At 64.3% G+C, this 26521-nt stretch overlaps 7 protein-coding genes across 7 annotated transcripts; 1 reads left to right on the top strand and 6 right to left on the bottom strand.

Annotated features, from left to right (window-relative positions):
* Positions 1 to 538: 538 nt before the first annotated feature.
* On the bottom strand, positions 539 to 13684 carry AMSG_04108 (cytoplasmic dynein 2 heavy chain 1; the record flags this gene model as incomplete). Its single annotated transcript, XM_013903902.1, has 2 exons — positions 4399 to 13684; positions 539 to 4369 (listed from the first exon to the last, which is right to left on the bottom strand). Exons 1-2 carry the CDS (start codon positions 13585 to 13587, stop codon positions 539 to 541), a joined length of 13020 nt encoding a protein of 4339 aa, XP_013759356.1. The 5' UTR covers positions 13588 to 13684.
* Positions 13685 to 13843: 159 nt separating this feature from the next.
* Positions 13844 to 15690, bottom strand: AMSG_04107 (uncharacterized protein; the record flags this gene model as incomplete). Its single annotated transcript, XM_013903901.1, has 1 exon — positions 13844 to 15690. One exon carries the CDS (start codon positions 15688 to 15690, stop codon positions 13888 to 13890), a length of 1803 nt encoding a protein of 600 aa, XP_013759355.1. The 3' UTR covers positions 13844 to 13887.
* A 299-nt stretch (positions 15691 to 15989) lies between these two features.
* AMSG_04106 (uncharacterized protein) lies at positions 15990 to 17609 on the bottom strand (the record flags this gene model as incomplete). Its single annotated transcript, XM_013903900.1, has 1 exon — positions 15990 to 17609. One exon carries the CDS (start codon positions 17607 to 17609, stop codon positions 15990 to 15992), a length of 1620 nt encoding a protein of 539 aa, XP_013759354.1.
* Positions 17610 to 18395: 786 nt separating this feature from the next.
* On the bottom strand, positions 18396 to 20658 carry AMSG_04105 (transmembrane protein 16H; the record flags this gene model as incomplete). Its single annotated transcript, XM_013903899.1, has 1 exon — positions 18396 to 20658. One exon carries the CDS (start codon positions 20656 to 20658, stop codon positions 18442 to 18444), a length of 2217 nt encoding a protein of 738 aa, XP_013759353.1. The 3' UTR covers positions 18396 to 18441.
* A 676-nt stretch (positions 20659 to 21334) lies between these two features.
* Positions 21335 to 22923, bottom strand: AMSG_04104 (uncharacterized protein). Its single transcript, XM_013903898.1, has 2 exons — positions 22718 to 22923; positions 21335 to 22464 (listed from the first exon to the last, which is right to left on the bottom strand). Exons 1-2 carry the CDS (start codon positions 22872 to 22874, stop codon positions 21431 to 21433), a joined length of 1191 nt encoding a protein of 396 aa, XP_013759352.1. The 5' UTR covers positions 22875 to 22923; the 3' UTR covers positions 21335 to 21430.
* Positions 22924 to 23611: 688 nt separating this feature from the next.
* Positions 23612 to 24700, top strand: AMSG_04103 (zinc-containing alcohol dehydrogenase superfamily protein; the record flags this gene model as incomplete). The annotated part of the gene is made up of 1 exon (XM_013903897.1): positions 23612 to 24700. The coding sequence occupies one exon, from the start codon at positions 23612 to 23614 to the stop codon at positions 24665 to 24667; it is 1056 nt and encodes a 351-aa protein (XP_013759351.1). The 3' UTR covers positions 24668 to 24700.
* On the bottom strand, positions 24658 to 26366 carry AMSG_04102 (diacylglycerol kinase catalytic region; the record flags this gene model as incomplete). Its single annotated transcript, XM_013903896.1, has 2 exons — positions 24658 to 26230; positions 26355 to 26366. 2 exons carry the CDS (start codon positions 26364 to 26366, stop codon positions 24716 to 24718), a joined length of 1527 nt encoding a protein of 508 aa, XP_013759350.1. The 3' UTR covers positions 24658 to 24715.
* Positions 26367 to 26521: the final 155 nt, after the last annotated feature.

Below are 26521 nucleotides of genomic sequence, written 5' to 3'. Positions count from 1 at the left end.
GCGCCTCTCTGCCGGAACTCGGACACCGTCATCACCAGCGTCACCGCCCTCGCCGCATCTCTCGCCGCTGCCCCGCGCGTCACCAGCTATACTCTCATCGCCACAGTCTCCTCCATCGCCGTCGTCCCTCCGCACAGCGCTCACGATGCCCCGCCGCTCACCCTCGACGACGCCCTTGCCCGCCACCTCGTCACCGAGCGTGTGTGTGCTGGCTGCGGCGTCGCCGTCGTCGCTGACGACAACGCCGTCGTCTCCTGTCCGCTCGGCTGCGTCTTCACCGCCGCAGCCACAACTCCGCTCACCCGCCTCCAGTACCGCCCCATCATCATCAACCTCGCGCCCACCATCTCCTTCCTCCTCTCCTCGCCGCTCCTCATCGAGAAGCTCTTCGGCTGGATCCCACCGCACGAACCGGCCCTCGCCGTCCTCCTCCCGCCGCTTGCCGATGCCCTCACCAGCTCGCCGCTCCGCTTCACACTCGCCCGCTCCTCCTCGCTCCTTCGCATCGTCGACCTCGCCATTCCGTGACCGTTTTGCTTTACTCGCGAAGGAAGACCGCGAGGCCGGCGAGCACAAACTCCGACACCTCGCCGCCCTCCACCTCCACGCCAACCTCCACCACCATCTTGTCGCGGCTGCCGTCCTCGTACAGCGGCACGCCCGCAATCCGCGCCCGCCACTCGGCGGCCTCGGCCTCGGGCACCCACGCCATGTACAACGAGCCGAGCGCCGCAAACGACGGTGTCGTGGCATCTGCAAGCCGCACCCCGCGCCCGCCCGAGTAGCTTCCGCCCTGCAGCAGGAGTCCGCCCACGCGAATCGTGCCGACCCACTGCTGCTGCCGGACAGACGAGACCAGCGCAAGGCTGTCCATAGCCACCCCGAGCTTGCGCGCGCTCTCCTGCCGCACCGCGTTAAGGAACGTGCCCGGCCGGAAGAGCTCGGAGAGCACAAGCTCATCCTGCAGCAGCGTCTCCAGCGACGCCCGCGCACGGCTCCGCCACTCGCTCACCGCAACCGTCCGTCGCACAACCTCGCCCAGCCACGCCCCAAGCTCCAGCGGGCCCTCCCACCGTGCAAACCACGGTTCGGGCACGCTCCCCGAGAGCAGCGAGCCCTCCACGAGCTCCACAATCGCAGGACTCACAAGCCGCCGCTCCTCAAGCACCTCCACAACCTCGCCAAGCACGCCGTCCACGAGCTCCACAAGCTCCATCGCCTGCACAAACTCGAGCTCTAGGAACGCCGCCACAGGCGACCGCCCGCTGCTGCCGCTCCCGCCTCCGGCCACAAGGTCAAGCACGCCCGACGAGCTCGTCGCGCCCGCCCACTGCTGCAGTACAGCCTCGAGGCCCTTGGCCCACCTCACCCGGTCAAAGCCCGAGCTGCTGCCCTGGCTCGTCCCGAGCGCCTTGAGCTGCGCAATCACCTCGGCGCTCCGCGCCTGCTCCACCGCGCGCGAGATGTTGGCCGGCAAGCCAAACACGCCTGGCTCGTCCGCCTCAGGCAGCCGCGCCACAGCCTCTCGCGCCTCGGCCAAACTTCCGCTCGCTGGCATCCGCATTCCGGGCACTAGCTCGCCGCCACCGCGCCCGGAAATCACTCCGCCGTTGAACATCTTACCGAGATACGTCACAAGCACGCGCATGTCAAACTCGTTGTCGACACGCCCGCCGTAGATCGCGTTCTCAAACAGGCCCACAACCTTGTCCCACTGCACCTCGCCCGGGCCCTTCCCGCTCACCTCGGCAGTCACCACGCTCGCGCCCACACGAAGATCCGCCTCGGAGAACTCGTAGAACTTGGACCAGCCCTGCGGCATGTACGACCGCCGCTCTTGCACCAGCGAGTGAAAGACCGCGAGTGCAAACCGCGCCTGCCCGCAGCTCCCGCCCTCCTCGCCTGCCCCAAGTACGGCCTCCACGCTCCGCGCGAGGTTCCGCTTCAGCCCAGGCGGCGCTTCCACCGTCATCTTCACGCACCGTGCAGCAAGGCTGGCAGGGAATCCAGCATGTGCCTCCGTCGTCAGCCAGAGCTTGAACTCGCGGTGCACCTCGCCACTCGCAAGCCCAGACAGCTCCTTATTGAGCTCTGCAACCCACGGGAGAACAAGGTGCAGGTTCTTGAGCGTCACCCACCCGCCGCTCTTGGCACACTCGCGCACAAGCTGCAACGCTGCCTCACCCTGGCCCTGGCCCATCGCAAGTTGAAAGTACCGCCGCGCGCCCACAACCTCGCCCGCAAGCGCCTCGAGCTCTACAGATGGGTCTGCACCCGCAGTCGCAACAAGCAGCGCAGGTCGCAGCCCGCCCACACGCTCCGCCACGCTCCGCAGCTCCACATCGCTCGACCCAAGGCTCAGCACAGAGTCAACAAATGCCCGCATCCCCGTCAGCAGCCGGTCCGGCCGGAACACAAGCAGCAGCAGCAGCTTCTGCACCCACGACAGCCCGGCACGCGCCACAACCTCGGGCCACCGTGCCTCGGCCTCCGTCGTCGCATTCCACGGCGACCACATCGCGCTCTCGCTCAGCTCCGCAGCGCTCACAAGGCTTGGCACCCTCGCCCGCAGCGCCGCAAAGTGGCTCGCCCGCTTCGCCGGCACCCACGACGGCACAGGTCCGCTCCCGCTCCCGCCCATGCCCGTCCCGCCAGACACAAGGAGCTCCCACTCGCCCTCCAGGAAGAGCTCCGGTCGCAGCCCGTGGACCAAATGCAGCTCAAATCCGAGCCGGTCCTCTTTGAACAACGACGCCGACACATACTTGTGCACAAGCCGCAGCAGCGTGCTCTGCAGCCGCAGTAGCCGCCCGTCGATCCCAGCCCCCGCTCCGCCAGACACCTCGGCGCCAAGCGCCTCGTGGAAGAGCTCCACAAACGAGCCCAGCGAGAACGCGTACATCGCGTTGAGCTTCTCCAGCCCGGCAACGAGAAAGTACAGCTGAGACCCGGTCCGCGCAATCGGAACGTACGCCTCGCGCTGCTCGTCGAGAACAGCTTGGTTCGCCCGACTCTGCGCAAGCGCATCTGCAATCACCTTACTCTTTCGCTTCGTCTCATTGAGAGACGCCACAAGCTCCTGGTTCTCCAGCAAGTCACCCGAAGACGTCGCAAGCGTTTCCAGCAGCGACTTTTCCAGCTCGGCAAGCTCCACCTTTTGCTCCTCCTCTTCTCGAAGCAGCGCAGACTTTTGCTCTTCCAGCTGCGGCTGCTCGTGCCGGAGCGTGTAGCCCAGCAGCTGCGACTCGAGGCCCGACGCCGTAACAGAAAAGTTGACCTCCGTCACAAGCGCCGCCACGTCCGGGTGCACCCGCAGGTGCGCGTCACGCGAGGTCACAAACAGCTCAAACTCCGGATTGTAGTCCACAACCTTCTCGCCGAGCTGCACCACAGACCGCGTTCCCTGCAAACGGAGATCGCGCCGTAGCAGCGGCAGCAGCATTTCGTCGATACTGTCCACGTTCTCCAGCACCACTGTCTTGCCAAACCGCACGCCTAGCTCGAGCTTGGTGTTCAGCCGCGGGTCCGAAGACGCAATCACTTCCACAACCCGCCCGCTCCGCGACCCGCCGCTCTGCCCGTCGTCAGATCCGTCGTCGTCGTCGTCGTCGCTCTTGCCGTCGTCGCCACCTCGTTTCTTCTCGCCTCCGCCTCCGCCTTCGCTCAGCCACGACTTGAGCCACGCAACCGCAGCTCCGCCCGGATCAATCACCACCCGTGGCGCCTCGCTCTCCAGAATCACCACCGCGTTTTCCACGCTCAGCGAGTCCGACGGCAGCCCCGCCGCCTTCCACCGCAGCAGCTCCGCTTCCGACGCGAGGAAGCTCTCCACACGCCATCCACGTGGAAGTCGAGCAAGCTCGCTCCACGTCTGCAGCACACGCGCCCGCTCGCCCTCGGCCTGTCCGCCGAGGTATACCAGAAAGCCCGCCGCAAGCACAGCCTCGCGCGGCATCGCCGCCTCGGCCTCTGTGTACTCGCCCAGCTGACGCTCCCAACGCTCGCGCTCTCCGCCCAGCTGCGACAACAGCTTGTCCGCCGACGCCTTCTTCACCTGCACGCCCTCCAGCGAATTCTGCAGCTTCTCGGCATCGCGCGTCCGCTTCTTGAACTCCTTCTTGAGCTTGGCAACTCGCGCGTCGAGCTCTTCCAGCTCGCCCTGCAGTCGCGCCACCCGTCGGGCAGACTTGTCCAGCGATGCCTCCAGCGACGCCTGCGCGTCCATCAGCGGCCGGATCTGCTTCACAACACGCGCGTACTCGAGCTGCGCCAGCACCCACGCCGCAAGCGGCGCAATCGTCCGGCTTGCCCGCGTGATCGTCGACGCCTCGAACGAGTTGGCATACTTGTCCACAAGCCCTCCAGCTTGCTGATCTTCCGCTCAGAGAGCGACTGCACAGAAAACGAGAGCACCTCCTCCACAAGCCCCTTGCGCCCAAGGAACGCACGCATCGCGTTCCACGACGTGTCTTCCGACCCCATCATCTGCAGCACAACAGTAAGCACGTCGCGCACCGCAGTCGGCGGATTCGGCATCGTCCGCGCCTCTGTCAGCGACTTGCGGTCCAGCGAGCCCACAGCCGCCGCGGCAGACTCGAGCATCGGCTGCACCTGCGCCGTCTCTGCGTCGATCTTGGCCTTCTCCCGTGTCAGCTGCTCCTCCTCCACAGCAAGCCGCTCTTCCAGCCGCTCCATCTCCGCCCGCTGGCTTGACGCGTCCTCCACAGCCTTGGTAATCGCGCTCAGCGCTGCATCCGCTTTCGCCTCCTTCTCCGCAAGCAGCACTTCTTGCTCCGCAGCCTCGGCGCCAAGCTCGTCCACAACCTTGGCCGCCTCCGCAAGCTTCGACAGCCCAGCACGGAGATGGCCCGTCTGCGACTCTTGCGCCTTTCGCTTCTTCGCCAGCACCTTGGCGTACGTGTGGAGGAGGAGCGTAAACTTGCGCGGTGGCGGCTTGCCAGGCGCGCTGCTGTGCACTCCGCGCAGCAACTTGAGCACCTCGTCGCGGTCCTCCATTTTGCCCACCACCTTCTTGAGCAGCACACGCGGGAGCCGCTTCAGCGAGTCCTTTGTCCACGCAGCGCTCCACACAACCTGCGCACTCGCAAACAGCGCAGGATTCGACTCGGTCTGCGCGCCAAACGCTTCGGCGCTCGGATCCATGACAAGCGCCACGTGCACATTCGCCCGCACTCGCGACACAAAAAGCTCGCCTACGCTCCCGTACCAGCCTATTTCCGCCACCACCGGCCGCAGCGGCGCAAGGAGCCCATCGAGCTCCTCGGGCGTGAACAGGCCCGGCACCTCGCCGCAGCCTAGAAGCGCGTTGAGCGCCTCGAGCACCTCGGCCGAAAATACCTGCGAGTCGCGCACAACCACAAGCACGCCAGTCCCCTCCACACCGCCCTTCAACAGTACGCCCTTGAGCCAGTTACGGAACTCCTTGATCGACGGCGGCCGCGACACGCTCATCACCGCAATCTCGTACGAGTGCATGTGTGCCACAACCTTGAGCAGCGACGACTTACCCGTCCCGGGTGCGCCCACAGCAAGCACATGCCCGCTTCCGTCTTTTGCGGACAGCACACGGTCGTAGCTCGCCGCCAATGCAAGCATCTGGGGGAAAATCTTGAGCTTGAGCTCCTGCCAGTCCCGTTCAAACACCTTGATGCCTCCCTGCACAACCTTGGCAAAGCCTTCCAGCGCCATCAGCCCTAGCTTGCCCTCGCCGTCGGCCGTCGGTGACCAGCTAGTGTACACAGACCGACCGCGCTCCGCAGGTGCATAGTTGAACGACGCACGAAAGACAGAGCCCAAAATCGCGTCAAACCGTGCGCAGGCACGCTCGTCAACAAGCCGCTCGCCAAACCGCGCCCGCGCCTCTGCCACAACCACGTCCAGCACGCCTTCAAAGCCCTCGTCGCTTCCCACAGAGTACCGCAGGAGCGAGCTCACCCACCCCAGCAGCTCGCGCGGCGTAAAAAGGTAGTGACGCGCCTCATCCACGGTAAACTTGGCCCGAACCTGGTTGTACACTTGGACCAGCGCAGCCGCTAGCGCGCTCGCGCGCCCGGCCCCGGCTCCGCCGCCAAGCGCACCGAGCACAGGCTCGACGTACGCCTCTGCCACTGCGCTCAGCTCGTCGCTGCTCCCGTAGTCGATTCGGATCGTCGCTACCAACGACGACAGCCGCGGAGAGAGCGCGTACCGCCCCAGCGTCGTCGCCGGGTTCATCGATCCAGCAAACACCACGCCCTCGAGCGCAACCCACTCGAGCTCGCTCGAGTAAAACCCACCATATGTGAGGAGCTGATGCAGAAGCGCCCCAAGCTCAGACGTCTCGTACTCGTCGGGCGTCGCCATGTTGAGGTTCTTGAGGTACACCGTGAGCAGTCGCCCGCCCTTGGGCCGCAGCACCCGGCCTTTGTTCGAGTTCACCGCAATGCAGCTCTCATACAGCTTGCGAATCACGTCAGACGCCCGCGTCTGCGACGAGCAGTGCACAGACGCCACCCGACCGCCGCCGAGCCGCGCAAACGCAGCTCGGAGCACAAGCTCCTTGCCTGCTCCGGGAGGTCCCTCCACAACTACCGGCATTCCGGCCTCGAGCAGCGGCACCACGGCTCCGAGCACAGACTGCACACCCACCGTCTCCACGAGCACGCCGCGGGAGACATCGTCCACGCTCAGCGACGGCGCCACATATCCGTAGCTCCGCACGTTCCGCGACCGCTCGTCGTAGTACACCGCACCGGCCTCGCGCGACGCCACCCCACGCACCCCAAGCGCAGCAAGGACCGCCTTGGCCGTCGATGCCTTGGCCCCAGACGCAGCCGCGCCGGCAAGCGCACGCACCGCAGCCACAGCGAACGCCTCCTTGCTCAGCTCGCTGCCCGCTCCAGCCTGCTCCAGCAGCGCAAACAGCGTCCGCAGCACCCCGAGCTCAGCACCCTCCAGCAGCGAGCCCAGCTCGCCCATCCACGCCCGCGCGCTGCTGCTCGCCTCGCTCCGGCTCGCCCAGCCTGCGACAAGCGTCTCCGCGCTCAGCTCGGCCTCGGACAGGAAAATCATGCCCATCCGCGAGATTGTCGCCGGCGACGCGTAGCTCAGGTCGTGCGTCTCAAACACAAAGTTGACGTTGCTCCCAAACTGAATCCGCTCGCCGTTTGGCATCGTCAGCAGCCGGTTGTCGTCGAGCACAGAGTTGAGCGACTCAATCCACTTGGGGTCCACATCGCCGTCGCACACAATCCACGACCGCACCCGGGCCGGTCGCGCTACAACCTCACGTGCCGCTGCCGTCAGCACACCATCGGCCCATTCGCGCGTGTCCAAATCCAGCGAGCCAAGCAGCTGCTGCCGCGGCAGCGCCTTGGGGTTCATCACCTGAGTCACCACACTTCCGCGCCCGCCCAGCCGGTTGAGCGCCCCGGCGAGGACCTGCCACAGCGTCGACTTGCCAGACCCGGACGGCCCCACAATCACAACCCCCATCCGCTGGTTCGTCGCCTCGTACAGCTGCAGCAGCTTCGTCATCTGCCGCTCCACAACCACCAGTCGTCGCTCGCTCAGCTCCTCGGCAAGCGCGCTCTCCAGTTCCGCGTACGAAATCGCCTCGGTCGTCACTCCCGGGAACAGATCGCCCACGAGGCCCTCAAAGAGCACAGAGTCGGCATACGTCAGCTTACTCAGAGTGTTCGACCGCAGCGCCTTCACCAGTAGCGCTGTCTCCTCCTCGCCGCTCAGCTCGGCGCTCGCCCCGGCCGCCCGGCGCGCGTTCCGCTCACGGCCCAGCAGGCTCCCGCCAAGCGAGAGCACCGCCTTGAGCGCACGGAGACCCCAGTCGTAGTGCTGCTGCTTCGAGAGCAGCTGTGCGTTGAGCCCGTACATCGAGACCAGCTTCTTCGCGAGGCCCTTGGCCCCACTAAAGCCCTCGGCGTAGAGAATAACCTCCGCAATGAGCTCCAGGTCTGGCTTGGACATCGCCACAGGTCGGAACAGCTGCTTGAGGTTGTCCGGAAGCTTCGACCGTCCGCCGTAGCCCTTGCCTGCGGGATTCATCGTCACAAAAATGCCCGAGTTGGCGTCGAGCTCCACAGTCTTGCCCAGCAGCGAAATGCTGCTAGCCCGAGCTTTGATCCCACTCTGGATCGTCTGGATTTGCTGCGAGACCGCAGAGAGAACCACCTCGTCGAGGCGGTTGAACTCGTCAAAGCAGCCCCACGCCCCACACTTGACCAGCCCCGTGAAGATGCGTCCCATCGACTTAAAATCGATGCCCTCATCGCAATTGAAAACAAGGACCTGTCGCCCGAGCGAAGCGCCCAGCGCTTTGATCGACTCGGTCTTGCCGGTTCCGGCCGGTCCATACGGATTGCCGCCGTAGCCCAGTGCCATGCCCTGTGTCAGAGTCAGGTAGCACTTGTCCGTCAACGCTGTGTGGACAAGCTTGGACACATTGCCTTGGTACTCGAACGTGTACTCGAACGCCGCGTCGCCCATCACGCCACGGACTCGACCGAGGCCGTCGTAAACAAATCGCAGCTGCTTGCTCCACTCCCACGACGACGCCCCCAGTCGGAGGCCGCCGCCCTGCCGCGCAGCAAGCAACATCGAGGTCACGTCTGCGTTATGCACGAGCTCCAGTACAAGGTTCTTGATCTTGGCCGAGAGAAGCTTCGACGCCGCACTCGCGTCGAGCTGAGAGTGAATGCCTGTGTACGCCTTGAGCTTGCCGAGGCACACCCGGAGCACTGTCTCCAGCCCGCCCTCGATGCCCTCGCCTCGCCCGCTCAGCACCTTTTCCACGCTTGCGGCGAACCCAATGTTTTCCGCCAGCGAGAGAAGCTGCGACGGGTACCCGTTGAGTGCTGCCACCGAGAGCCCATTCTCGTCGTCCCACGCGCCAGTCCGCAACAGCTCGTCGAGCTGGCTCGCGAGCGCGCTCCGCATCGCCTTCACCAGTCGACTCAGCCACTCCTCAACTTGCGGTGTGAGCGTGAGCGGCGGCTGGAGCGCCACACGCTCGCCCTTGGACGAGTTGATCGACACAATCGAGGTTTTCGACCCGTCAAACGTCACAGACGCCACCCCGGCAAACAGCTTCTTGAGGTGGGACTGGATGACCTCCGGCTTGGTCGACTGGCCCAGAATCTCCAGCAAATCATCGTCGCCGATAAAGTAGAACCGCGGGAACGCCGATCGCTTTGCCTCCAGAAACGCTGCCAGAGCCCGTTGGCTCCGCTCCAGCTGGTCGAGCGTCATCGGCAGCATCTCTTCAAGTCCTGGGTATGCCAGCAGCGAGACCACCCGCGGATCCGCCGCCACAGCCGCAAGCACCGACACAAAGTCATCGTCAATCCGTTTGAACCTTGCAGCCTCGGACGGGAGTGCGCCCTTGGAGAAAATTGGCTCCAAGTACACCCACTTGCGCTGGATCAAGTTCAGCTGCGTTAGCGCAGAGTCGAGCGCGCCCAGCTTGCGCTCCCATCCGTCGATTTGGTTGGCAAACACAGAGTACAGTCGCGAGTCCTTGAGCGACTGCAGCAGCGACTGCTTGTCGCCAACCTCCGTCAGCAAGTCCTTCCACTCGGTGATGAGCGCCACCCCGCGCGTCTCTGACGGTGGCAGGAGCGAGAAGACAGCCTCTGCGCCCCAAGCGTCCATCTCAGCCAGCGCCTGCCGCACGGTCACCTCGGCTTCGGCCCGGTCGTGCAGCGCTTTGAGCTCGCTCGCCCCAGCCTCGATCTTCTCCATCACGCCCAGAAAATGGCCAAACGTCAGCTGTGAGCCCTTGAGCCCGCGCGGAAGGCCCACAATCCGGAACAGCGCTGCCCAGTGCTCGGCCGTAAACGAGTCTCCGCGGCAGTACTTGAGCACAGAGTACACTCGCGAGTACAGCCGCACAGCAGATTGCAGATGCTTGACAATTGGCGAGTTGCCATCGAGCTGTGGCCCTCCAGTCTCGGCCTCGTCGTCGGCCCCCATTCCGGCCCCGAATCCGTCGTCAGACCCGTCATCGTCGCCACCGCCACTGCCGCCGTCCTTGCTCGCTTCGCCGCCCGTGCCAAGAAGCTTCGCCCGCCACTTGGCCACAAACTCCTCAAACACGTACAGCCGTGCTCGGAACGTATACCACTCCACGCTCGCCAGTTCGGAGAGCTCCGCCGACCACGCCGAGAACACATCCCACACCCCGGTCACACCCTCGATCTCGGCCGCGAGACTGTCGAGTGGCTCTAGGTCCGGCGGCGGAAGTGCAAAGTGCTCGCAGTCTGCCCGCAGGCTCGCGCCGCGCGCCACAAGTTCGCCCAGCTCGCCCTTGTACTCGGCCACAACCGTCGCCGCCGCCTCAGCCGCCGCAGGATCCGCCAGCGTGACCGCCGAAGGCTGCGCCTCCGTCCAGTGGCTCGCCAGCTTGGCCGCCTCAGCGTTGAGCTCCTCCTGCCGGCTTTGCAGGTTGTTTTTGAGCGCCGCAGTCTGCGACTCGATGAGCATGCCGTGCGCGTCAAGCCCAATTTCAAACTGCTCCCACGCCGCGTCAAACTCACCAAGCTCGATCCCGCCGCCCACCACATTCCGCAACAGCTTGGACTTGGCAGAGAGCTCGCCGCGGACTTTGAGCATCTCGCGCTTGCGCTTGACAAGTGCCGCCAGTGCACCCTTGGCCTCGCCAATCTCCTGCACAGACTGCGGCCGAGTGCTCAGCACCGCCTTGCCCTCGTCCATGTAGCCACGGAGGAGCTGGAGCTCGTGCGACGACGACTGCTTGAGCGTCGTCACCAGCGCGTCGGCAAACGACCGCATGAATCCGTCGATTGCTGCTTTGACCGGAATGGTCGACACCACCATGCACTCGACCTCGATGCTGTCCGGCAACGCCTTTTCAAACGCCTTGCCGCGGCTCTTGAGCGCCCGAAAGTTGCGCTCCCAGTCGGCGAGCTCGGAAAAGGTCGCCGCAATCCACTTGCGGACGTCGACTCGCCCCAGCGCCACCCACTCCTCAAATGGCGCCTTGGCCGCCTCGAGCTTGCCAAACAGCGCCTCGGCGAGAATGTACACCCGCTCCAGCGCTTGCCCATTCTTGGCAAGTATCGATGAAAAAATGTTCGAGCCCCGGACGCCGACACCCTTGAACTTGTGCGGAATTGAGACAAACTTCTTGAGCGCCGCGTAGTACTGCAGCCGCAGCTCCTCAAACGCCGGCTCAAACGCGAGCGCGCCCTGCTTGTACACCAGCGCCACCTTGATCGGCGGCAGCTGCGCGTTGAGCGTCTCCAGGCCCTCGCGGTACTGGTACTCGAGCGCCTTGTAAAGCTGCTGGTTCCAGTGCGCCACCCACCCGTCCATGCCGGTAAAGCCCTCGGCTTGAAGCGCCGCAATGGCCCCGTTGATCTGCGCTACACCCTCGCGCCACGCCTCACGCTCCGTCAACAGTGACGTGCCCATCAGCCGCAACACCACGGCCACAAGCTCAAAGTGCACGCTCCGGAGCCGCCGGTTAAGATCCATCAGCTTGTTGGCGCTCGCCTGTACACGGTCCACGTACTCGGAGAGCTCGGCCTCGGCCTCCCATGACAGCTTGTCCGAAGCCGATGAGACCAGCGCCTCAAACTCGCGCGAAGCGTCCATCATCATCGGCATCTGCGAGAAAATAATCTCAGAGCCGAGCGAGTTGTAGAACGCCGCCACCTGCCGCAGCACCATGCCGTAGCGGTAGTACTTGGTTCCCACCTCAAACGCGCTCGTCACGCTTTGCGGAACAGGAAGCCCGAGGCCCGAAAGCACCCGCACCTCGCGGAGGAGCGCCACCAGCCGCGGCGAGAACGAGACCACCATCGAGCCGTCGCTCGCAGACAGGCCGAGCACCTTGCCGGTCAGCTCGAGCACAAGCTCCGCTGATTCGACCCCGTGGAGAACGTCGCGAACCCATCCGCCGTGCGCGCCGTGCACAAACTCGGCCGCGCCAGCGGACACGGCCTTGAGTGCACCCACCGCCCGCGCTCCACCCTCCTCGCGCCCACACACCGCAGATCCAATGCTCCGCAAGTGCTCCGCTCGTGCCTCGATGCCCTTGGCCTCCACAATGCTCTCGACAGAGGCGGGCAAGTCGAGTCCAGTCAGCTTGGACGCGCTGCGCGGGCTCGCCTTGAGCCCGCTCAGCTCGCCCTCGAGCTCGGCCGAGAGCTCCAGGAGCGCGCTGGCGACGACGCCGCGGAACGTGGCGAGCGCGCCAAAGACCGTCGGCCGCAGCAATGCATCCAAGTTGCGCTCCACAGCGTGGAGCAGCTGCGCAGGCGACGCCGCGAGCTTGGAGAGCGAGGCCTCCAGCGCGGCCGCCACTGCTCCCTCGAGCGGCACCACCCTCGACGCAAACACCTTGGCCGCCTCAGCAAACGCCGTTGCGCTCGGGTTGGCCACGTTGAGCTCGAGGAGGTAGATGCCGGCAAACGGCGCAAAGAGCGCCCCACGGTCTGCCACTCCCGCAGCCGCAGCCTCGTCGGCCGGCGCAAGCTCCAGCAGCTGCGCCACCGACGCAAGCATCGAACTCAGCTCCGACAGCCGCGCGTGGACTGCAGCCAGGTACTCGGACGAAAACGCCGAGCCACGCCACGGGTGCGCCGCGCCTCGCCACAGCACTCCGGTCAGCCGCTGCGTCGCCACGCTCCAGCTTGAGACCAGTCGCGCCGCGCCCGCAAGCTGCGCCCGCGCCTTGGACGGGTGCATCTTGAACAGCCGCGGCATGCCCCGCGGCTCGGCAGGCTCCGGCGCCGCGCCAATGGCCGCCCCGGCCGCACGCCCCACCGCGTGCGAGACCACCTCCATAAAGTGCGCCATCCGCTCTTGCGGAAACGGTGTCGCAAGGTCCAGGCACCACACCTCGTCGAGCACCTCTTGCAACACGTCCAGAATGTCCATCTGCTCGCCGAGCGACGCCGCGTCGAACCGGGCCACATCGCCGGCCACACGCGCAAACGCCGCCCATACCCGCCCGCCGTCCGAGCTGGCTCCGCCACTGCTCGCTGCACGCTTCCATGTCTTCAGCTCGTCTGCCGGGTTCAAAATCGACGCTTCCAGCGGCGCATCGCCGCCGCCCGCTAACCCGTCCTCGCTCTCGAGGCCGGCGACCCGGAGCGCCACTCCCAGCCGCTTCTGCAGCTGAGCCAGGAGCTTGCCTACCTTGAGGTGCGCCGGGAGCGAGAGCGCGCCAGACTCGGTCGCCTTTGCCAGCAGCGGCAGGACAACTTCCGAGACGTGCGCGTAGACCGCAGGCAGCAGTGCCGCCCCAAAGGTGCTGCACCGGAGCACCTCGCTCGCGTTGCTCGCCGTCACCACCACAGCCTCAGCCTTGGAGACGACCACCACCTTCGCCGTCCCGCTCACCGGCGGATGAGCCTCTACCGCCACCTCGACCACCCGCCCGCCGGCATCAACGTCAACCTGCACAATACCAGCACTTGGCATCGAGACAAACTGCGTAAAAGCAGCTGACGCAGCCAGGCTCTCCGCCACACGCGCCCCATGCTCGCTGCTGCTTCCAACTCTGCCGCCGTCGATCAGCGCTGCCACCACTTGCGCCACCTCCATGTCTCTGCTTCTTTGCTGTCACCTGGCCCCAAGATAGAAGGGCTTAGCAAGGGTTGTACCGGAGGGGAGGACGTGGGAGTCGAGTGTAGCAGCAAGTGTTAGACAAGTGTGCCTCAACCGCCACCCCGCTCGCCATACTCGCCCCGCTCGCCGTGCTCCTTCAACACGGTGGCGCAAACCGGCGCGGGTCAACCCGAAGCCCAAGTCAGCAACATGTTGTTGTTTGATGACAAAAAAAATGGCGCCAACTTTCGCGCGCAAATCTGGGGTTTTACTTAAACACACTCACTCTCGCGTGGTCTACAGGTTCCGCTGCTTCTCGAGCGTCCGCCACTTGTCCTTGAGGTTGACATTGGTGCGGCCAGTAAAGGGAAAGGCGGCGAGGATGGCGGCCCAGTTGCCGTGGCCAAACTGGGCCACGCCCTCGATGAGCCACTTGATCTCGTCGTCGGTCCAGCGTCGGCGCTTGCGGGCCGAGATCGAAGCCTTGGACACGCGGCCCTTGTTCGGCGGCGTGAGCGCGGCAATGGCCTGGCTCTTGGACAAGCGCCTGGGCCGCCGGCTCGGCGTCGACGAGATCTCAATCTTGCGCGACTTGGCCGGCGGGAGCGAGACGCCGTCGTCAACGTCGGAGACCTCGTCGTCCGAATCGGTCCACGCCACCACCACGCCCTTGCTCTTGGCCCGCTCGCTCCTCGCCGGCTTCTTGCTCTTGCTCGAGGCCGTCGCCCGCGGCTTCCGCCGCGAAGGCGTCTCCACCGCACTGCTCGAGTCAGAGTCGGATGAGCTGAACATGTTGGCCACAGCCGTCGCCTTGGCGCCGCTGCGTCGGCGCTTGCGCGTCGCCTGCGCCGGCGAAGCTTCGCTGCTCTTGGCCAGAATGGCATCGAGCGGGTCGTCGACCTTGGACAGCAACGCCGCCGACGCCTTGCCAAGCTGCGAAATCGCTGCCTGGGTCTTCTTGTGCGCGCTGCTCCGCAAGCCCCGCGTCGGTGCCTGCGTCGCCTCGTCGTCGTCGTCGTCGTCGTACGAGCTGCTCTCGTACGAACTCCGCGCGCCCCAGCTCGAGCTCGAGTCCGAGTCGGAAGACATCTCTGCCGCGACCGTCCGCCGTGGCGTGAGCACCAGCCCACGCTCCTCGGCCTCAATCAGCTTCACCAGCTCGGACTCGCCGCCGGCAAGCTCTTCGAGCTCCGCCATCGAAATCACCAGGTCGTCGTCGGCCACCTTGCTCGCCACTGCCTTCTTACCCGTGGTGCCGCTCTTGCCCTTGGACGTCTTACCCTTGGACGTCTTGTTCTTCGGCGTCTTGCCCTTGGCCGTCTTGCCCTTCTCCTCCTTGCCCTTGGGCGTCTTTCCCTTGCCCGCCTTGCCCTTGGCCGTCTTTCCTTTGTCTACCTTGCCCTTCTCCTCCTTGCCCTTGGGCGTCTTGGCCTGGGATGACGACCCGGCCTCGGTCCGCGCACCCAGCGCCGCCGACGCCATGGCCGCGGCGTCGTCGAGGCTCACCGAGCCCTCGACCACTTCGGCAGCAATGCGCTCCAGGAACGGCCGCGGGGTGCGATCGCTGATCATCGGCATGAAGAAGTCGGCCAGCCCGTTGAGGACAGCCTCGACCGGGTGCTCGTTGTCGAGAAAGGCGATCATCTCGGGCGCGTTCGATCCGAGCCTCATCAGCTCGTACAGCTGCGTGCGCAGCGCATCATCTACCTTTTCATCGAGGACCTGGCGAAGCGTAGCCTTGGCCTTCTTTGGCGACCACCGCGGCGAGCGGAGCGGAGCAAGCACGGCCTGGAGGCGGAGCTCCAGATGAAAGGCGGCGTAGGCCGACTCGCTGCTCCGGTCCCAATCGTCGGGCACAACCTTGTCAAACATCTCCAGCGCAGACGCCCACTCGCCCGACCGCACCATCTTGTCCAGAATGTGCACTTGCAGCATGCTGCGGGTCTTGGGCGTGACCCTCGCCGCAAGCTCCGGCTCGCCTCCAGCCGGTAGCACGGCTTGGACAAGGACGTCGAGTCCGTAGGCCACCGCATACTCGACAATCCAGTCAAGCACAAGGTCGGTAGTCATCATCTCATTCTTCTCGTGTTCGTCGCCCATGTCTGACGCTACAAGCCTGTCTTCAGCACGTACGTCCACGTGAAGTGCCTCTTGCTCTCCCGGCTTCTCTCCCCTCGCCCGTCCGCCAGAGGTCGTCGTCGCCTCGATGCTCGCTGCCCGTCCTTGTTGCTACCGCTGGCACCTTTTTGGCGCCACCACCCGCGCCAAAAAATACCGCACTTCACCACCACCATTTATCCCATCCCTCTGTACCCAATGGACAAATGTGCCCATCGCATTTTCGAGTTGTGTACTTAAAGACGCGCGGCAATGCGTCCGAGCGACTGTACCGTTAACGTTTATGCTGTGGTCGGCTGCGACGACCTTGGCTTGCTCGACGCAGGCACCGCCGCCGGCGCCGATGTCGAGGCCGACACTGGCTCGCCAAAGGCAGAATTGGGCGCAATGCCACCCGCAGCCGTCAGAGGCGCCGCGGACGCTGGCGTAGGCGCGGCCGAGGTCGGTGTCGACGGTGTCGACTCGATGCAGACGACCGAATGGACTGGATCCTCCTCCACAAGCGTGTACTCGGGAAACGAGGCGCAAATGGTGCGGAGAAACTTGCGCTGCGCCGACGACGAGAGGGTGTGGAAGAGTTGCGCGCACGAGAGAATGCGATCAACAGACGTCGCCACCTCGCTGCCGCCCGGCACAGCGCCGGGCGGCGCGCGCGGAGCGGGCGACGACCCCAAGTCCGACACGCCATTTTCCACTGTGCGATCCGCCCCGGAGAACAGCGACGGCAGCGCCTGCTGGGAAATCGGGGCATCGATGTTGTACGGACCGAGCGCTTCGAACAGGCTCTGTGGGTCCGATGGGTTGCTCGTCCGCGGCAACTGTGCCGCAGGCCGGTTGACATCAAACGAGCTCGACGAGTTGTCGAGGAACGACTGCAGCGTCGACATGGCGCTGTTCATCGACGGAAACGAGACCGGCGACTTGGCCGGCGAAAAGAGCGAGATGCCCTGTAGGAGGAGCGAGCCGGCAGGCATCGCTGCAATCGAGTCGATGCTTGCGTCGAGCGGGAGGCAGACAGAGCCCGGTGTCGCTGTCTTGGACATGCCCGACGAGCCCGACGAGCCGGGCGTCATTCGCGGCGTGAGCCCCGGAATTGTCCCGCGTCCTCCCATCATCGTTGACCCCGACGCGTCAAATGGGGTCATCGGCACCAGCGGTGGTGTCGCCGAAAACCCGCTCGGCACGCTCGTGCCCACTGCGAGTTTGGGAATCTTGGCAATCCGCTCCTCCACAGTCAGCTCGGCCGCCGCCGCGTCGCGCTTGCGGGCCGCATCGATGTTCACCGAGCTCGCCTCAGTGGCGCTCTTCCCTGACCCCGTCCCCTCCTTCTTGGATGACCTCGCAGAGTTGTTCGCCGACGACGACTTCTTCTTCTTCTTGCCCAGAAATTTGGACACAATCTTGATCATCGGCGAGGAGCAGACCGAGGTCCGCAGGACCTTGCCGCCTTCGTCCGTCTCCACCAGCGTCACCGTGAGGCGGAACCGTTTGTTGCCGTGAAAGTGCGAGTTGCATCCGGCCGAGACCTTGAACCGCCGCACGCCCGGCTCATCAGAGTCGTCGTCATCTGCAGGCTCGGCCTCCAGCGACCCGTACCGCATCGGCGGATGCACGCCGCTGGCCACCACCTCGGTCGCATCCATGGCCGCCATCGTCTCCACGTCCCACGCCGACCCGTGCGCCACCACCGTCGCCGGCGGATGCCCCAACCGGAACGCTATGATATGGTCGTACGGCGGCCGCGGGCACCGCTTGCAGAGCTTCACCCGTCCGCCGTCCGCATACGTCAGATCCCACACCAGATAGTGGTGCTCTGCCAGTGTCTCCAGTGTCGTCCCAGTCGCCCGAATCTCCACCCGCGGGAACGCCGCCCTGCCCGTCCGACATGGCGCCACAACCATAGCCATACACACACACACACACACACACACACACACACGCGCGCGCGCGCGCGCGCGCACACGCACGCACACAATGTCAACCATGTCAGTCAACATGTCGCACTCGCGCCAGAATACTCGAGTGCTCGCTATGCACAGCCCAACTGCGACCTTTTTCCCCACTCCCCAGCTCCCGGCCCATGGGCGACATGGCCGAGGTGGAGAGGGTAGGGGGAGGGGGGGAGGGGGGAGGAGGGAGAGGAGGGAAGGGAGAAGGACAAGAGAGTAGGCGGGGGTAGAGGGAGCAGAGGAAGGAAGGGAATGGGTGGAGGGAAGGGAGGGAGGGAGGGAGGGAGGGAGGGAGGGAGAGGAAGGGAGGGGGTAACGTGGGCGGTAGGCTGCAGGTCCAGGGCAAAGGGGGGGGGCGTGGTCGGACGCCACTCACCCACACCCACACCCACACCCACACCCACACCCACACCCACACCCACACCCACACCCTCCCCCACACTGGGTCCAGACTTAACGTACCGGTCCTTCCACATTTCGATACTCCCGTCATCTTTGAACCGGACAGAGTCAGAGTACAAGTGCGGTCGGCATGAGACGCGGGTGAACCCAAACTCGAGGGGCATGCCCAGTGTGCGCGCGAGAGGGGTGTCGTGACTGATCGCTACAAGGCCCTGCGACTTTGCCACGAGCCAATCGGTGTCAAGTGAGCTGCGCGAGCTCTCTCGCCAGCCACACTATCGCACCACTTTCGACGAGACGAGGCTGCCATCGCTCTTCGCCTCCTTGCACAACACACGCTCGACGATGCCTTTTAAAATGAAATGGTGTATCAAGGCTGGGATCACGACCGCGCACCGCCCGGCTGTGCGGGGCCAGCCCGCGTGCGGCCGCGATACCGCGACTTGTACTTGATCCGCAGCTGCGCCTTGCGCGCCTTGAGCGCAGCCGCAGCCTTCTCGCGTTCAGCATGGCAAAGCCGCTCGTAGGCGCGAACTTGCTCAAACTGGGACCGGAGCGCAGTAGTGGTGACCCACGCCGGTGAGTCGGGAATGAGCGATCGGACTGTAAACATGATTGCGAGGACAATGTGCTCGACGACCACAATGATAAGGAGCCGGCCGTAGCGCGAGGCCCCGGTCGCCTCGGCAATCGACTTACTTGTCCACATCATGATGGCGCAGTTGGTGAGGACGCCCACCACCGCGAGGACCTGCAGCAGGAAAAACCACTGATCCTGGATGGCCGACGTCGCGTGCGGCAGCGGCCGCTGGTACGCCTTGAGCAGCGTCACCGCGTCGGTCCGGATCTCCACCACGTTGTTGGCAAGCGCAAAGACCGCCGCCAATGGGAACGCCGCCGCAAAGAGCAGCACATATCCTAGCTGGGTCACAATCTCCGCATACTGTGAGATCGTCCGCGTCAGCGCCGCCCGCTGCGCCTCGCGCTCGACCGCCGCCCGCTCCGCGCCCGAGAGCGGCAGCGTTGCCGCGCTCCCGCCGACCGCTGCTCCTGCTGCCGCGCTCCCGCTCGAGCTCCCGCCAAGCTTCCCGCCCACCCATGCGCTTGCCTGCTGCCCGCGCGCGTACGCCCACGGCATCGCAAACTCGACAATCGCCCCGAGCAGCTGCCGTGAAGTCATGATGGCAAAGAGCTGCACACCAAGGTCGATGACGCAGTCGTCGCGCGCGCAATTGTCCTGGAACTTGCCAAAGATGTTCGAGGTCTTGAAAAACGCAATGTAGAAGAGTGAGGCGTACGCGTTGACAAACTGAAAGGCAAAGACCTTGTTGATGAGATGCCGCTCAAACTCGGCGTCGGTCCGGTGATTCTCCCATGAGTTGAGCATAAGCGCCACCGAGGCGTACACCCGGTTGAGCACAAAAATGGTGAGCGCGTTGATGGCGCCGGCAATATACCCGCCGCCCCACAGGCCCACCCGCCCCAGAATGATCCGAAGAATGAGGACAGATATGGTGGTGATGAGGACAAGGGCAAGGAAAAACGCCACAATCGGCATCGAGAGCACCTGCGTCAGCCGCCGCCGCCACACCGGATAGTAGCGCACCGTGTACGCTGACTCAAACTGCTGGCTCGCCTCAAGCTCGCTGCGCAGCGTTGCCATCACCCCGTGCAGCGAGATAAACTGCCCGTCTACGTAGGTGCCGACCCGCGGCACCCCGCGGTACGCCAGCCGCTCTTCCTCGTGGTCGCCAAAGTGCTCCAGGCCCCACATGTACCGCAGTGCGTTGCGGTCGCGCTTCCAGAACTCAAGCATGAGTGTGACCCAGAGCATGAGCAGAATGCAGTAAATCGGGACCGCAAGCGAGTCGTGCCAGGTCAGTGCCTGTGCAATCGCCACGCACACAGACGCCACCGCCGGTGCCACCAGCCACCGCGCGTAGTGGCCCAAAAACGCAAAATACATGCCGACCTCGGCCCCAAAGTACTCCTTGATTTCCTCCAGAGGCTGCTCCGTCACGTGCGAGACCGGCGCCTTGACCCAATCGCGCATCAGCGCGTCCACAGCCCGGCTGTCGTGGAGAGGAAAGGCGTCGACCACAAAGTCTGGCCGCTCGTCAGAAGTGAGATCCACGCCCGCCCCGCCGCTCTCGGGCGTCGTCTCGAGCAGCACTCGCATCAGCCGGACTTGCTCCGCCGGCTCAAACAGATCACCTCCCGGCCCACGCCGGTAGTGGCTCACATTGCAGCTCTGGAACCGCTCCCATCGCAGCACAGATGCTAGCGATGCCAGCCGGATTTGGACTCCCAGCCGCTCCGCCACCGGAAACAGCATCGACATGGTGCATCCCACAACAACATACTCAGCGCTCCCGTTCTCGCTCATCCCAGACTTGACCGAGCATCCCGCCCGCTGCAGCGCGCTCACCAATCCGTCGCGGGTCGCCACTTGCGCCATCGTGTCCTTGCGGGTCTCAAACTCAGAGTCGGACGACGACGATGACGACGACGACCGCGGCGATGACGAGCCGCTCGAGCCTCGCGCCGCCGCCCGGCTCGCCGCCTGGCATTTGGCTACATCCAACACAATCGCATACATCCAATGCACGTCGCCATGGTCGCGCGGCGCATACAGCGACGAGAGTCCGGCATGCGTCGCCCACGAGCCGACAGTGTGTGTGCTCGGGCTCGCCGGCCCAGCCGTCAGCGCCACGCGTGATCCACTCGACGAGTTCACAAACGGCGGTGTGAGAGGGAGGAGCGAGTTATGTGAAGAAGGCGCGCGCTGCTTGCTCGACACGCCTCCTCTCAAGCCACGACCTCTGCCGCCATCAGCCCGCTGCAGCCCGATCTGTCCGTGTCCCGAAGCGCCCGCCAGCAGCGGCTGGTACGCGTTGAGCAGAGTATCGTCCGAAGCCAACGATGAGCTCGACGAACTCGACGAACTCGACAAACTTGACAAACCATCCACCTCCTTGCCATCGCCATCCAGCGCATGTACCCTGTTGTCGCTGTCGCTATTCCGCCCGCCGCCGTTGTTCATGGTATCGTCAACAAAGGCGATCTGAGTCCGCGCCGCGGCCTCTAACGACGTCGGGCCAGGCAACAGGCCATGGGTGACGAGTGGTGGGGGTGGAGGGCAAGTTGTAGGGGCCACCCGTGGCATAGTGGTGATAAGGGGGGGGGGGGGGGGGGGGGGGGAAGTAGTGGTGGGTGGGCGAGTGGCCGTGGCCGCTGGAGGAAACCACTCGAGAAGGCGGGCGGGCGGGGCAGGCGATGGTGCCGACATGTTCATTACCATAGGTCGCGAGCAGTGGGAGAACGGCAGAGGAGGAGTGAGGGGGAGTGTGCCCACGTGTACAGGGAGAGGATTACCTGCGCGAGGAACTGGCGTCACTGTCATCGCCCGAGCCAAAGGTGACCTTGCGCGAGGTTGAAGAAGAGCCGCCGCCAGAGGAGAGGGCCGAGCGGGTGGCGGACGGGTAGCGTGCGCCGGAGCGGGCAAAGACCTTCTTGAGGTGGGCGAGAAGGGCGAGGAGGCCCTTGTTGAACACCTTTTCAAACTTGGGGTTCAGCGGGTTGTCGTCCATGTTGAGGACAGCCAGCGAGTCGCAGGCGTGCATGGCCGGCGGGAGGGCGGTGAGCGCGTTGCCGGCGACGTTGAGGGTGACGAGCGATGTGAGCGCGCCCAGGTCGGCTGGCAGCTCGGTGAGGCCGTTGTGCTGCAGGTACAGCTCCTCGAGTGCAGTCATGCCGGAGAGCTGGCGCGGCAGCTGCGTCAGCTCGTTGCCCTCGACGTCGAGCTTCTTGCACCGCGAGAGGAAGCCGAGCGTGGCCGGGAGCTCGGTGAGCGCGTTGTTGCGGAGGATGAGGATCTTAAGCCGCTTGAGGTTCCCCACAGTGTCCGGAATCTCGCTGAGGCCGCACCGCGCGAGCGAGAGCTCCCGCAGTGACCGCAGCTTGGAGATCTCGCCGGGCACGGCCGTGATGGTGTTGTTAGAGAGCATCAGCCGCTCCAAGTTCTTGAGGCCGAGCACCTCCTCCGGGAACTCACTCAGCTCGTTGTTGGAGAGCACCAGCTCGCGGAGCGTGGTGATGGTGCCGATATCGCGCGGAACAATCTTGAGCCTGTTGCGCGCAAAGTCGAGACGGGCGAGCATGGTGGGGACCAGGACCCGCGCCGAGGTCAAGTCCAGCGCGTTCTCCGCCATCTTGAGCGTCTCCAGCTGGCCCATGTCGGCAATCTGCGAGGGGAGCTTGGTAAACTCGTTTGACGACAAGTCCAACTCCACCAAGTTGACCAGATTCTCAAACTCAAACGGCAAGCTCTTCAGCCGATTGCCGGCCGCCACAAACCTTGTCAGCTGCGTCAGGTTGCCGAGCTCTCCCGGCAGCGACGTGAGCTCTACCCGCATACCACAGCGCATATCCATACAGACCGAACCACACACACACAGGCACACACAAGAACATAAGCACACACACACACATACACACACCATGCCCCACATGAGTCACACTGGTTTTGCCCTCTATGCCCTTCTCCCAATTGTTATTGCTCTGCAAAAAGGGCAGAGGGTGAACGTTGGCCCGCTGACCACCGAAACTCTCGCCAGGAGAGGGAGAGGGGGGGGGGGGTATAGTCATGGAACCCGTACCATTGAGACCGAGATTAATACGCTTGACACGAGTAAGACCGGTAATAGCATCAGGAAGGCTAGTGAGACCCATATTGACTAGCTGGAGCTCTCGCTCTCGCTTGGTAATGGTCTGCTCCACCAGGTACTCGGCGTTGTCTTTGGCTCGAGCTGCCATTGTGTGGTGTGTGTATGTGTGCTTTGCTCGCTCTCTGCCCCCGCACCAGCTGCAGTCGAGTGTACCACTTGCTGCAGTGCGATGACCCGACAACCGACGACCAGCCAGCGACCAGACTGCCGACGCCGACCGACTACACACTGAATTCGATGAGAGACTGGCGGATAGATCCCAAACTTTGTGGCCGGGGCTCGTACGGGAAATGTTGATGAGTAGAGCCAAGGTAATCAGCTTCAGAAGAGGCGGTGTGATGGCAACATGTGGTGGCTGCTACTGCCAGGCTGCAGATCGTCACCGATGATGGCTGCGATCGGTGGTTGGGCGGGTGCTGCATAGCGAGCGCCAGTGCTAGTGGTGGCTGTCGTCGTCGTTGCTGTTGTTGTTGCTATCGTCGTCGTCGTCGTCGTCGTCGTCGTCGTCGTTATCGTCGCCCCCGTCGTCATTGTTGTCATGATCGTGACTGCGGTCCATGGCAGAAACAAGCGGTCGAGTACGGCAGCAGTCGACTCTCCACATCTATGACGACGATGACGACTGCTGCAGTCTTTGTGACAGTAGCCGTGCTGGTGGCGGCTGTCGTCTGTTGTGTGGATGGGGATGGGAACAGAAGGCCAGGAGCGAGAGCGACCTCGTCTCTATCGTCAGGCACTGAACGGACATCAGCCGGTACGGATAGCCGAGTCGAGACTGGGGATACTCATCTCTTCCACGTGTCTGGGCTAACAAACAACATTGTCATGGCTGCTGCTGGTGCTGGCTCTGGTGGTGCTGCTGCTTCTGCTCCTGCAGGTTACCCGCAGACCATGCGCCTGGTCAGGTCGCCGCCGTTTGGCGAGCCGTCGGTCATGACGCCGGTGATAGATGAGGTGGCCGCGCTGAAGGCTGGTACTGTCCTGATCAAGACTGCGTTTGCTGGTGTGAACCGAGCGGACACGCTGCAGCGCAAGGGCAAGTATGCGCCGCCCAAGGGCGAGTCAAACGTCCTGGGTCTGGAGGTTGCCGGAGAGATAGTGGCCATCAACAGCAACGGCGCCGAGTCGTCGTGGTCGGTTGGCGACCGCGTGTGTTCGCTCCTTGGTTCGGGTGGCTACGCCGAGTATGTCGCTGCTCCGCTGGAGCTGCTGATCCCGGTGCCCGAGGACGTGCCGATGGAGGAGGCTGGTGGCTTTCCGGAGGCCTTTCTCACCGCCTTCCAGGCCGTGTCGTACATCGGCAAGCTTGGCGCCGGCGAAACGCTGCTTATCCACGGCGGCGCGTCGGGCGTCGGCACTGCCGCCATCCAGCTTGCTAAGCTCCTTGGAGCCAACGTCATTGTCACTGCGTCGACGGCCGACAAGCTCGCGACGTGCTCCTCGCTCGGCGCCGACGTGGCCATCAACTACAAGGACACCGACTTTGTTGAGGAGGTCAAGGCTGCAACCGATGGCCGTGGCGTCGATCTTGTTGTCGACTACGTTGGCTCAGCGTACTTTTCCCGCAACCTCGAGGCGCTCGCCCTCGACGGCCGCATGGTCATGCTCGGCTTCCTCTCCGGCGCAGTCGTCGACGCCCCGCTCTCGCTCGCGCCCATCCTCCGCAAGCGGCTCACCATCACCGGGTCGACGCTCCGCACCCGTCCCATGGCGTACAAGGCTGAGCTAGTGGCCGGCCTCATCGCCCTTGCCGGCGACGCCTGGGCCAACCGCTCTCTCAAGGTCATTGTCGACTCGGTGTACGCTCTCGACGACGTCGCCGACGCCCACTCGCACATGGAGGCCAACGCCAACATCGGTAAGATTGTCCTGCGCCCGTGAGCGCACGAAAGATCACAATGAACGGAGGGAGACAAAGGTGTGTGAGGTTCATGCCGAATAGTACGAGTCGTAGCTCTCGGGCTCGGTCCGCTTCTTGCCCTTTGCAGCCTTGGTGACCTTGGTAGCCTTGGTCGCCTTGGTCGCCTTGGCCTTGGTCTTGGCAGCCTTGATAGCCTTCGCAGCCTTGCCCTTGCCCTTACCATTGCCCTTGCCCTTGACTTTGGACTTGCCGGTGATCGGACCGGGCTCGGGCAGGTCGGCGTCGGGGAGGTGCGAGTCCGAGGCGACAAAGATGGAGAGGGCGTGCGGGATGGTGGAGACGGTGATGGGGCCGTCAAAGGGAATGACCTCGCCGTCGATGTTGATGAGACCCGGCGAGGAGGCCGGAACAATGACTGCCTTCTGGATGCGGTAGGTCTGGATCTTGCGGTTGCCGGTGTGGGCACCGCGCGGGAGCTGGGTAAAGGTCTTGAGCAGCTCGCCGCGGTGAGCCTGCTCGAGAATGGCGATGTCCATGCACCCATCGTCGAGCTTGGCAGAGGGAACGACGTAGTAGCCTTCGCCAAAATGCGGCGTGTTCTGGATAAAGGCAGTCATGAGGTTCTGGTTAAAGGTGATGGGCTCGTCGAGGTCGCCGCCCGAAATGGTAATGGTCACCTTTTCGGGCTTGGCCTTAAAGCCGACCCACGCGGCGTGGGCGTACTTGCCGATGGTCTCGTTGCGGTGGAGCTCGGCGGCAACGCCGATGTCGCCGACAAGGCCCCAACAGATAGTCATGGCCGAGAACTTGACGACGGAGCGGGCATGCGGGTTGGGCTTGAACTTGACCCGGTTGACATCCATGTGGTAGACCTCGCCGCGGGCGATGCGGCGGGCGGCCTGAGCGAGCCGGGTCTTGAACAGGCCGAGCGAATGGCCGACGGCGTTGCCGGTGCCGGACGGGATGAGCCCAATGGGTACCGCCGAGCCGTCGGTCCTGCGCATCATGCCGTTGACTACCTCGTGGAACGAGCCGTCTCCGCCGGCGACCACCAGGCCGTCGAGCTTGGACGTGTCGATGGTCTCGGCGAGGACGACCGCGTGGCCGGCGTACTCGGTCTCGAATACCTTGACCTCGATGCCAAACTCGTCCTCAAACACCGGGCGCAAGATGTCGCTGACAATCCGGACGCCCTTCTTGTTGCCAGAGAGTGGGTTGACAATGAGGCCAAGCCGCTTGAGCGGGACTCGGACAACCGGCTCGTCGTTCATAAACGGATGGGTCTTGGGCGTGCTTGCCGGCGCGCAGCAGAGGCCGCCAAAGTAGACCGGCGAGAGCCGCCAGCAGCAGAACCCACATCCAAGCACGATGCAGGCAATGAACACAATCCACAGCGTCAGCGATGTGTCGTCCGAGTAGTCGTTGGAGAGCAGGAACGGCAGCACAATACCAAGTGGCGCCACAAGCGTCACCACGCACCATCCAAGGACGTACGTGTTGATCCGCTCGGCCCCGTCGCAGAACGACGGGAAACGGCGCATCTGCTCCTTGGTCAGCACCGTGTCCCACGAGAACGACGACGACTGCGACGGGACGGGACGACGACGACGACGCCGAGGACGATGACGACGCAGTCGTAGCAGCGCCACGCCCGCGCCGCGCACCTTGTCGCTCACCTCGGCTTCGCTATAGGTCCCGTAGCTGTACGAGTCTGTGCATCGCAGGCAGACGTAAGTTGGTCAGCCAGATCGCTAGCAAACGGGAGCGATGGACGGAAGCGCAATGGGTGCGAGCGAACGAGCGAGATGGTCCCATACCAGCACTCTGTTGATCAGCCGTTGTCACCAAGATGCATTTCACAGGAGGGGGGGGGG

Source organism: Thecamonas trahens (genome assembly GCF_000142905.1).
Source record: "Thecamonas trahens ATCC 50062 unplaced genomic scaffold supercont1.16, whole genome shotgun sequence".
Lineage (NCBI taxonomy): Eukaryota > Apusomonadida > Apusomonadidae > Thecamonas > Thecamonas trahens.
The sequence above is the reverse complement of the archived record's forward strand: the minus strand, read 5'-3'. Positions and strand labels throughout refer to the sequence as shown.

What these genes read in the sequence shown, in the direction of transcription:
- AMSG_04104 (XM_013903898.1), bottom strand. Translation starts at nt 22,874, where the DNA reads ATGGCAGCTCGAGCCAAAGACAACGCCGAGTACCTGGTGGAGCAGACC. An exon ending in TATTAATCTCGGTCTCAATG is followed by an intron (nt 22,465 to 22,717) that starts GTACGGGTTCCA and finishes GTATGCGGGTAG; the next exon opens with AGCTCACGTCGCTGCCGGGA.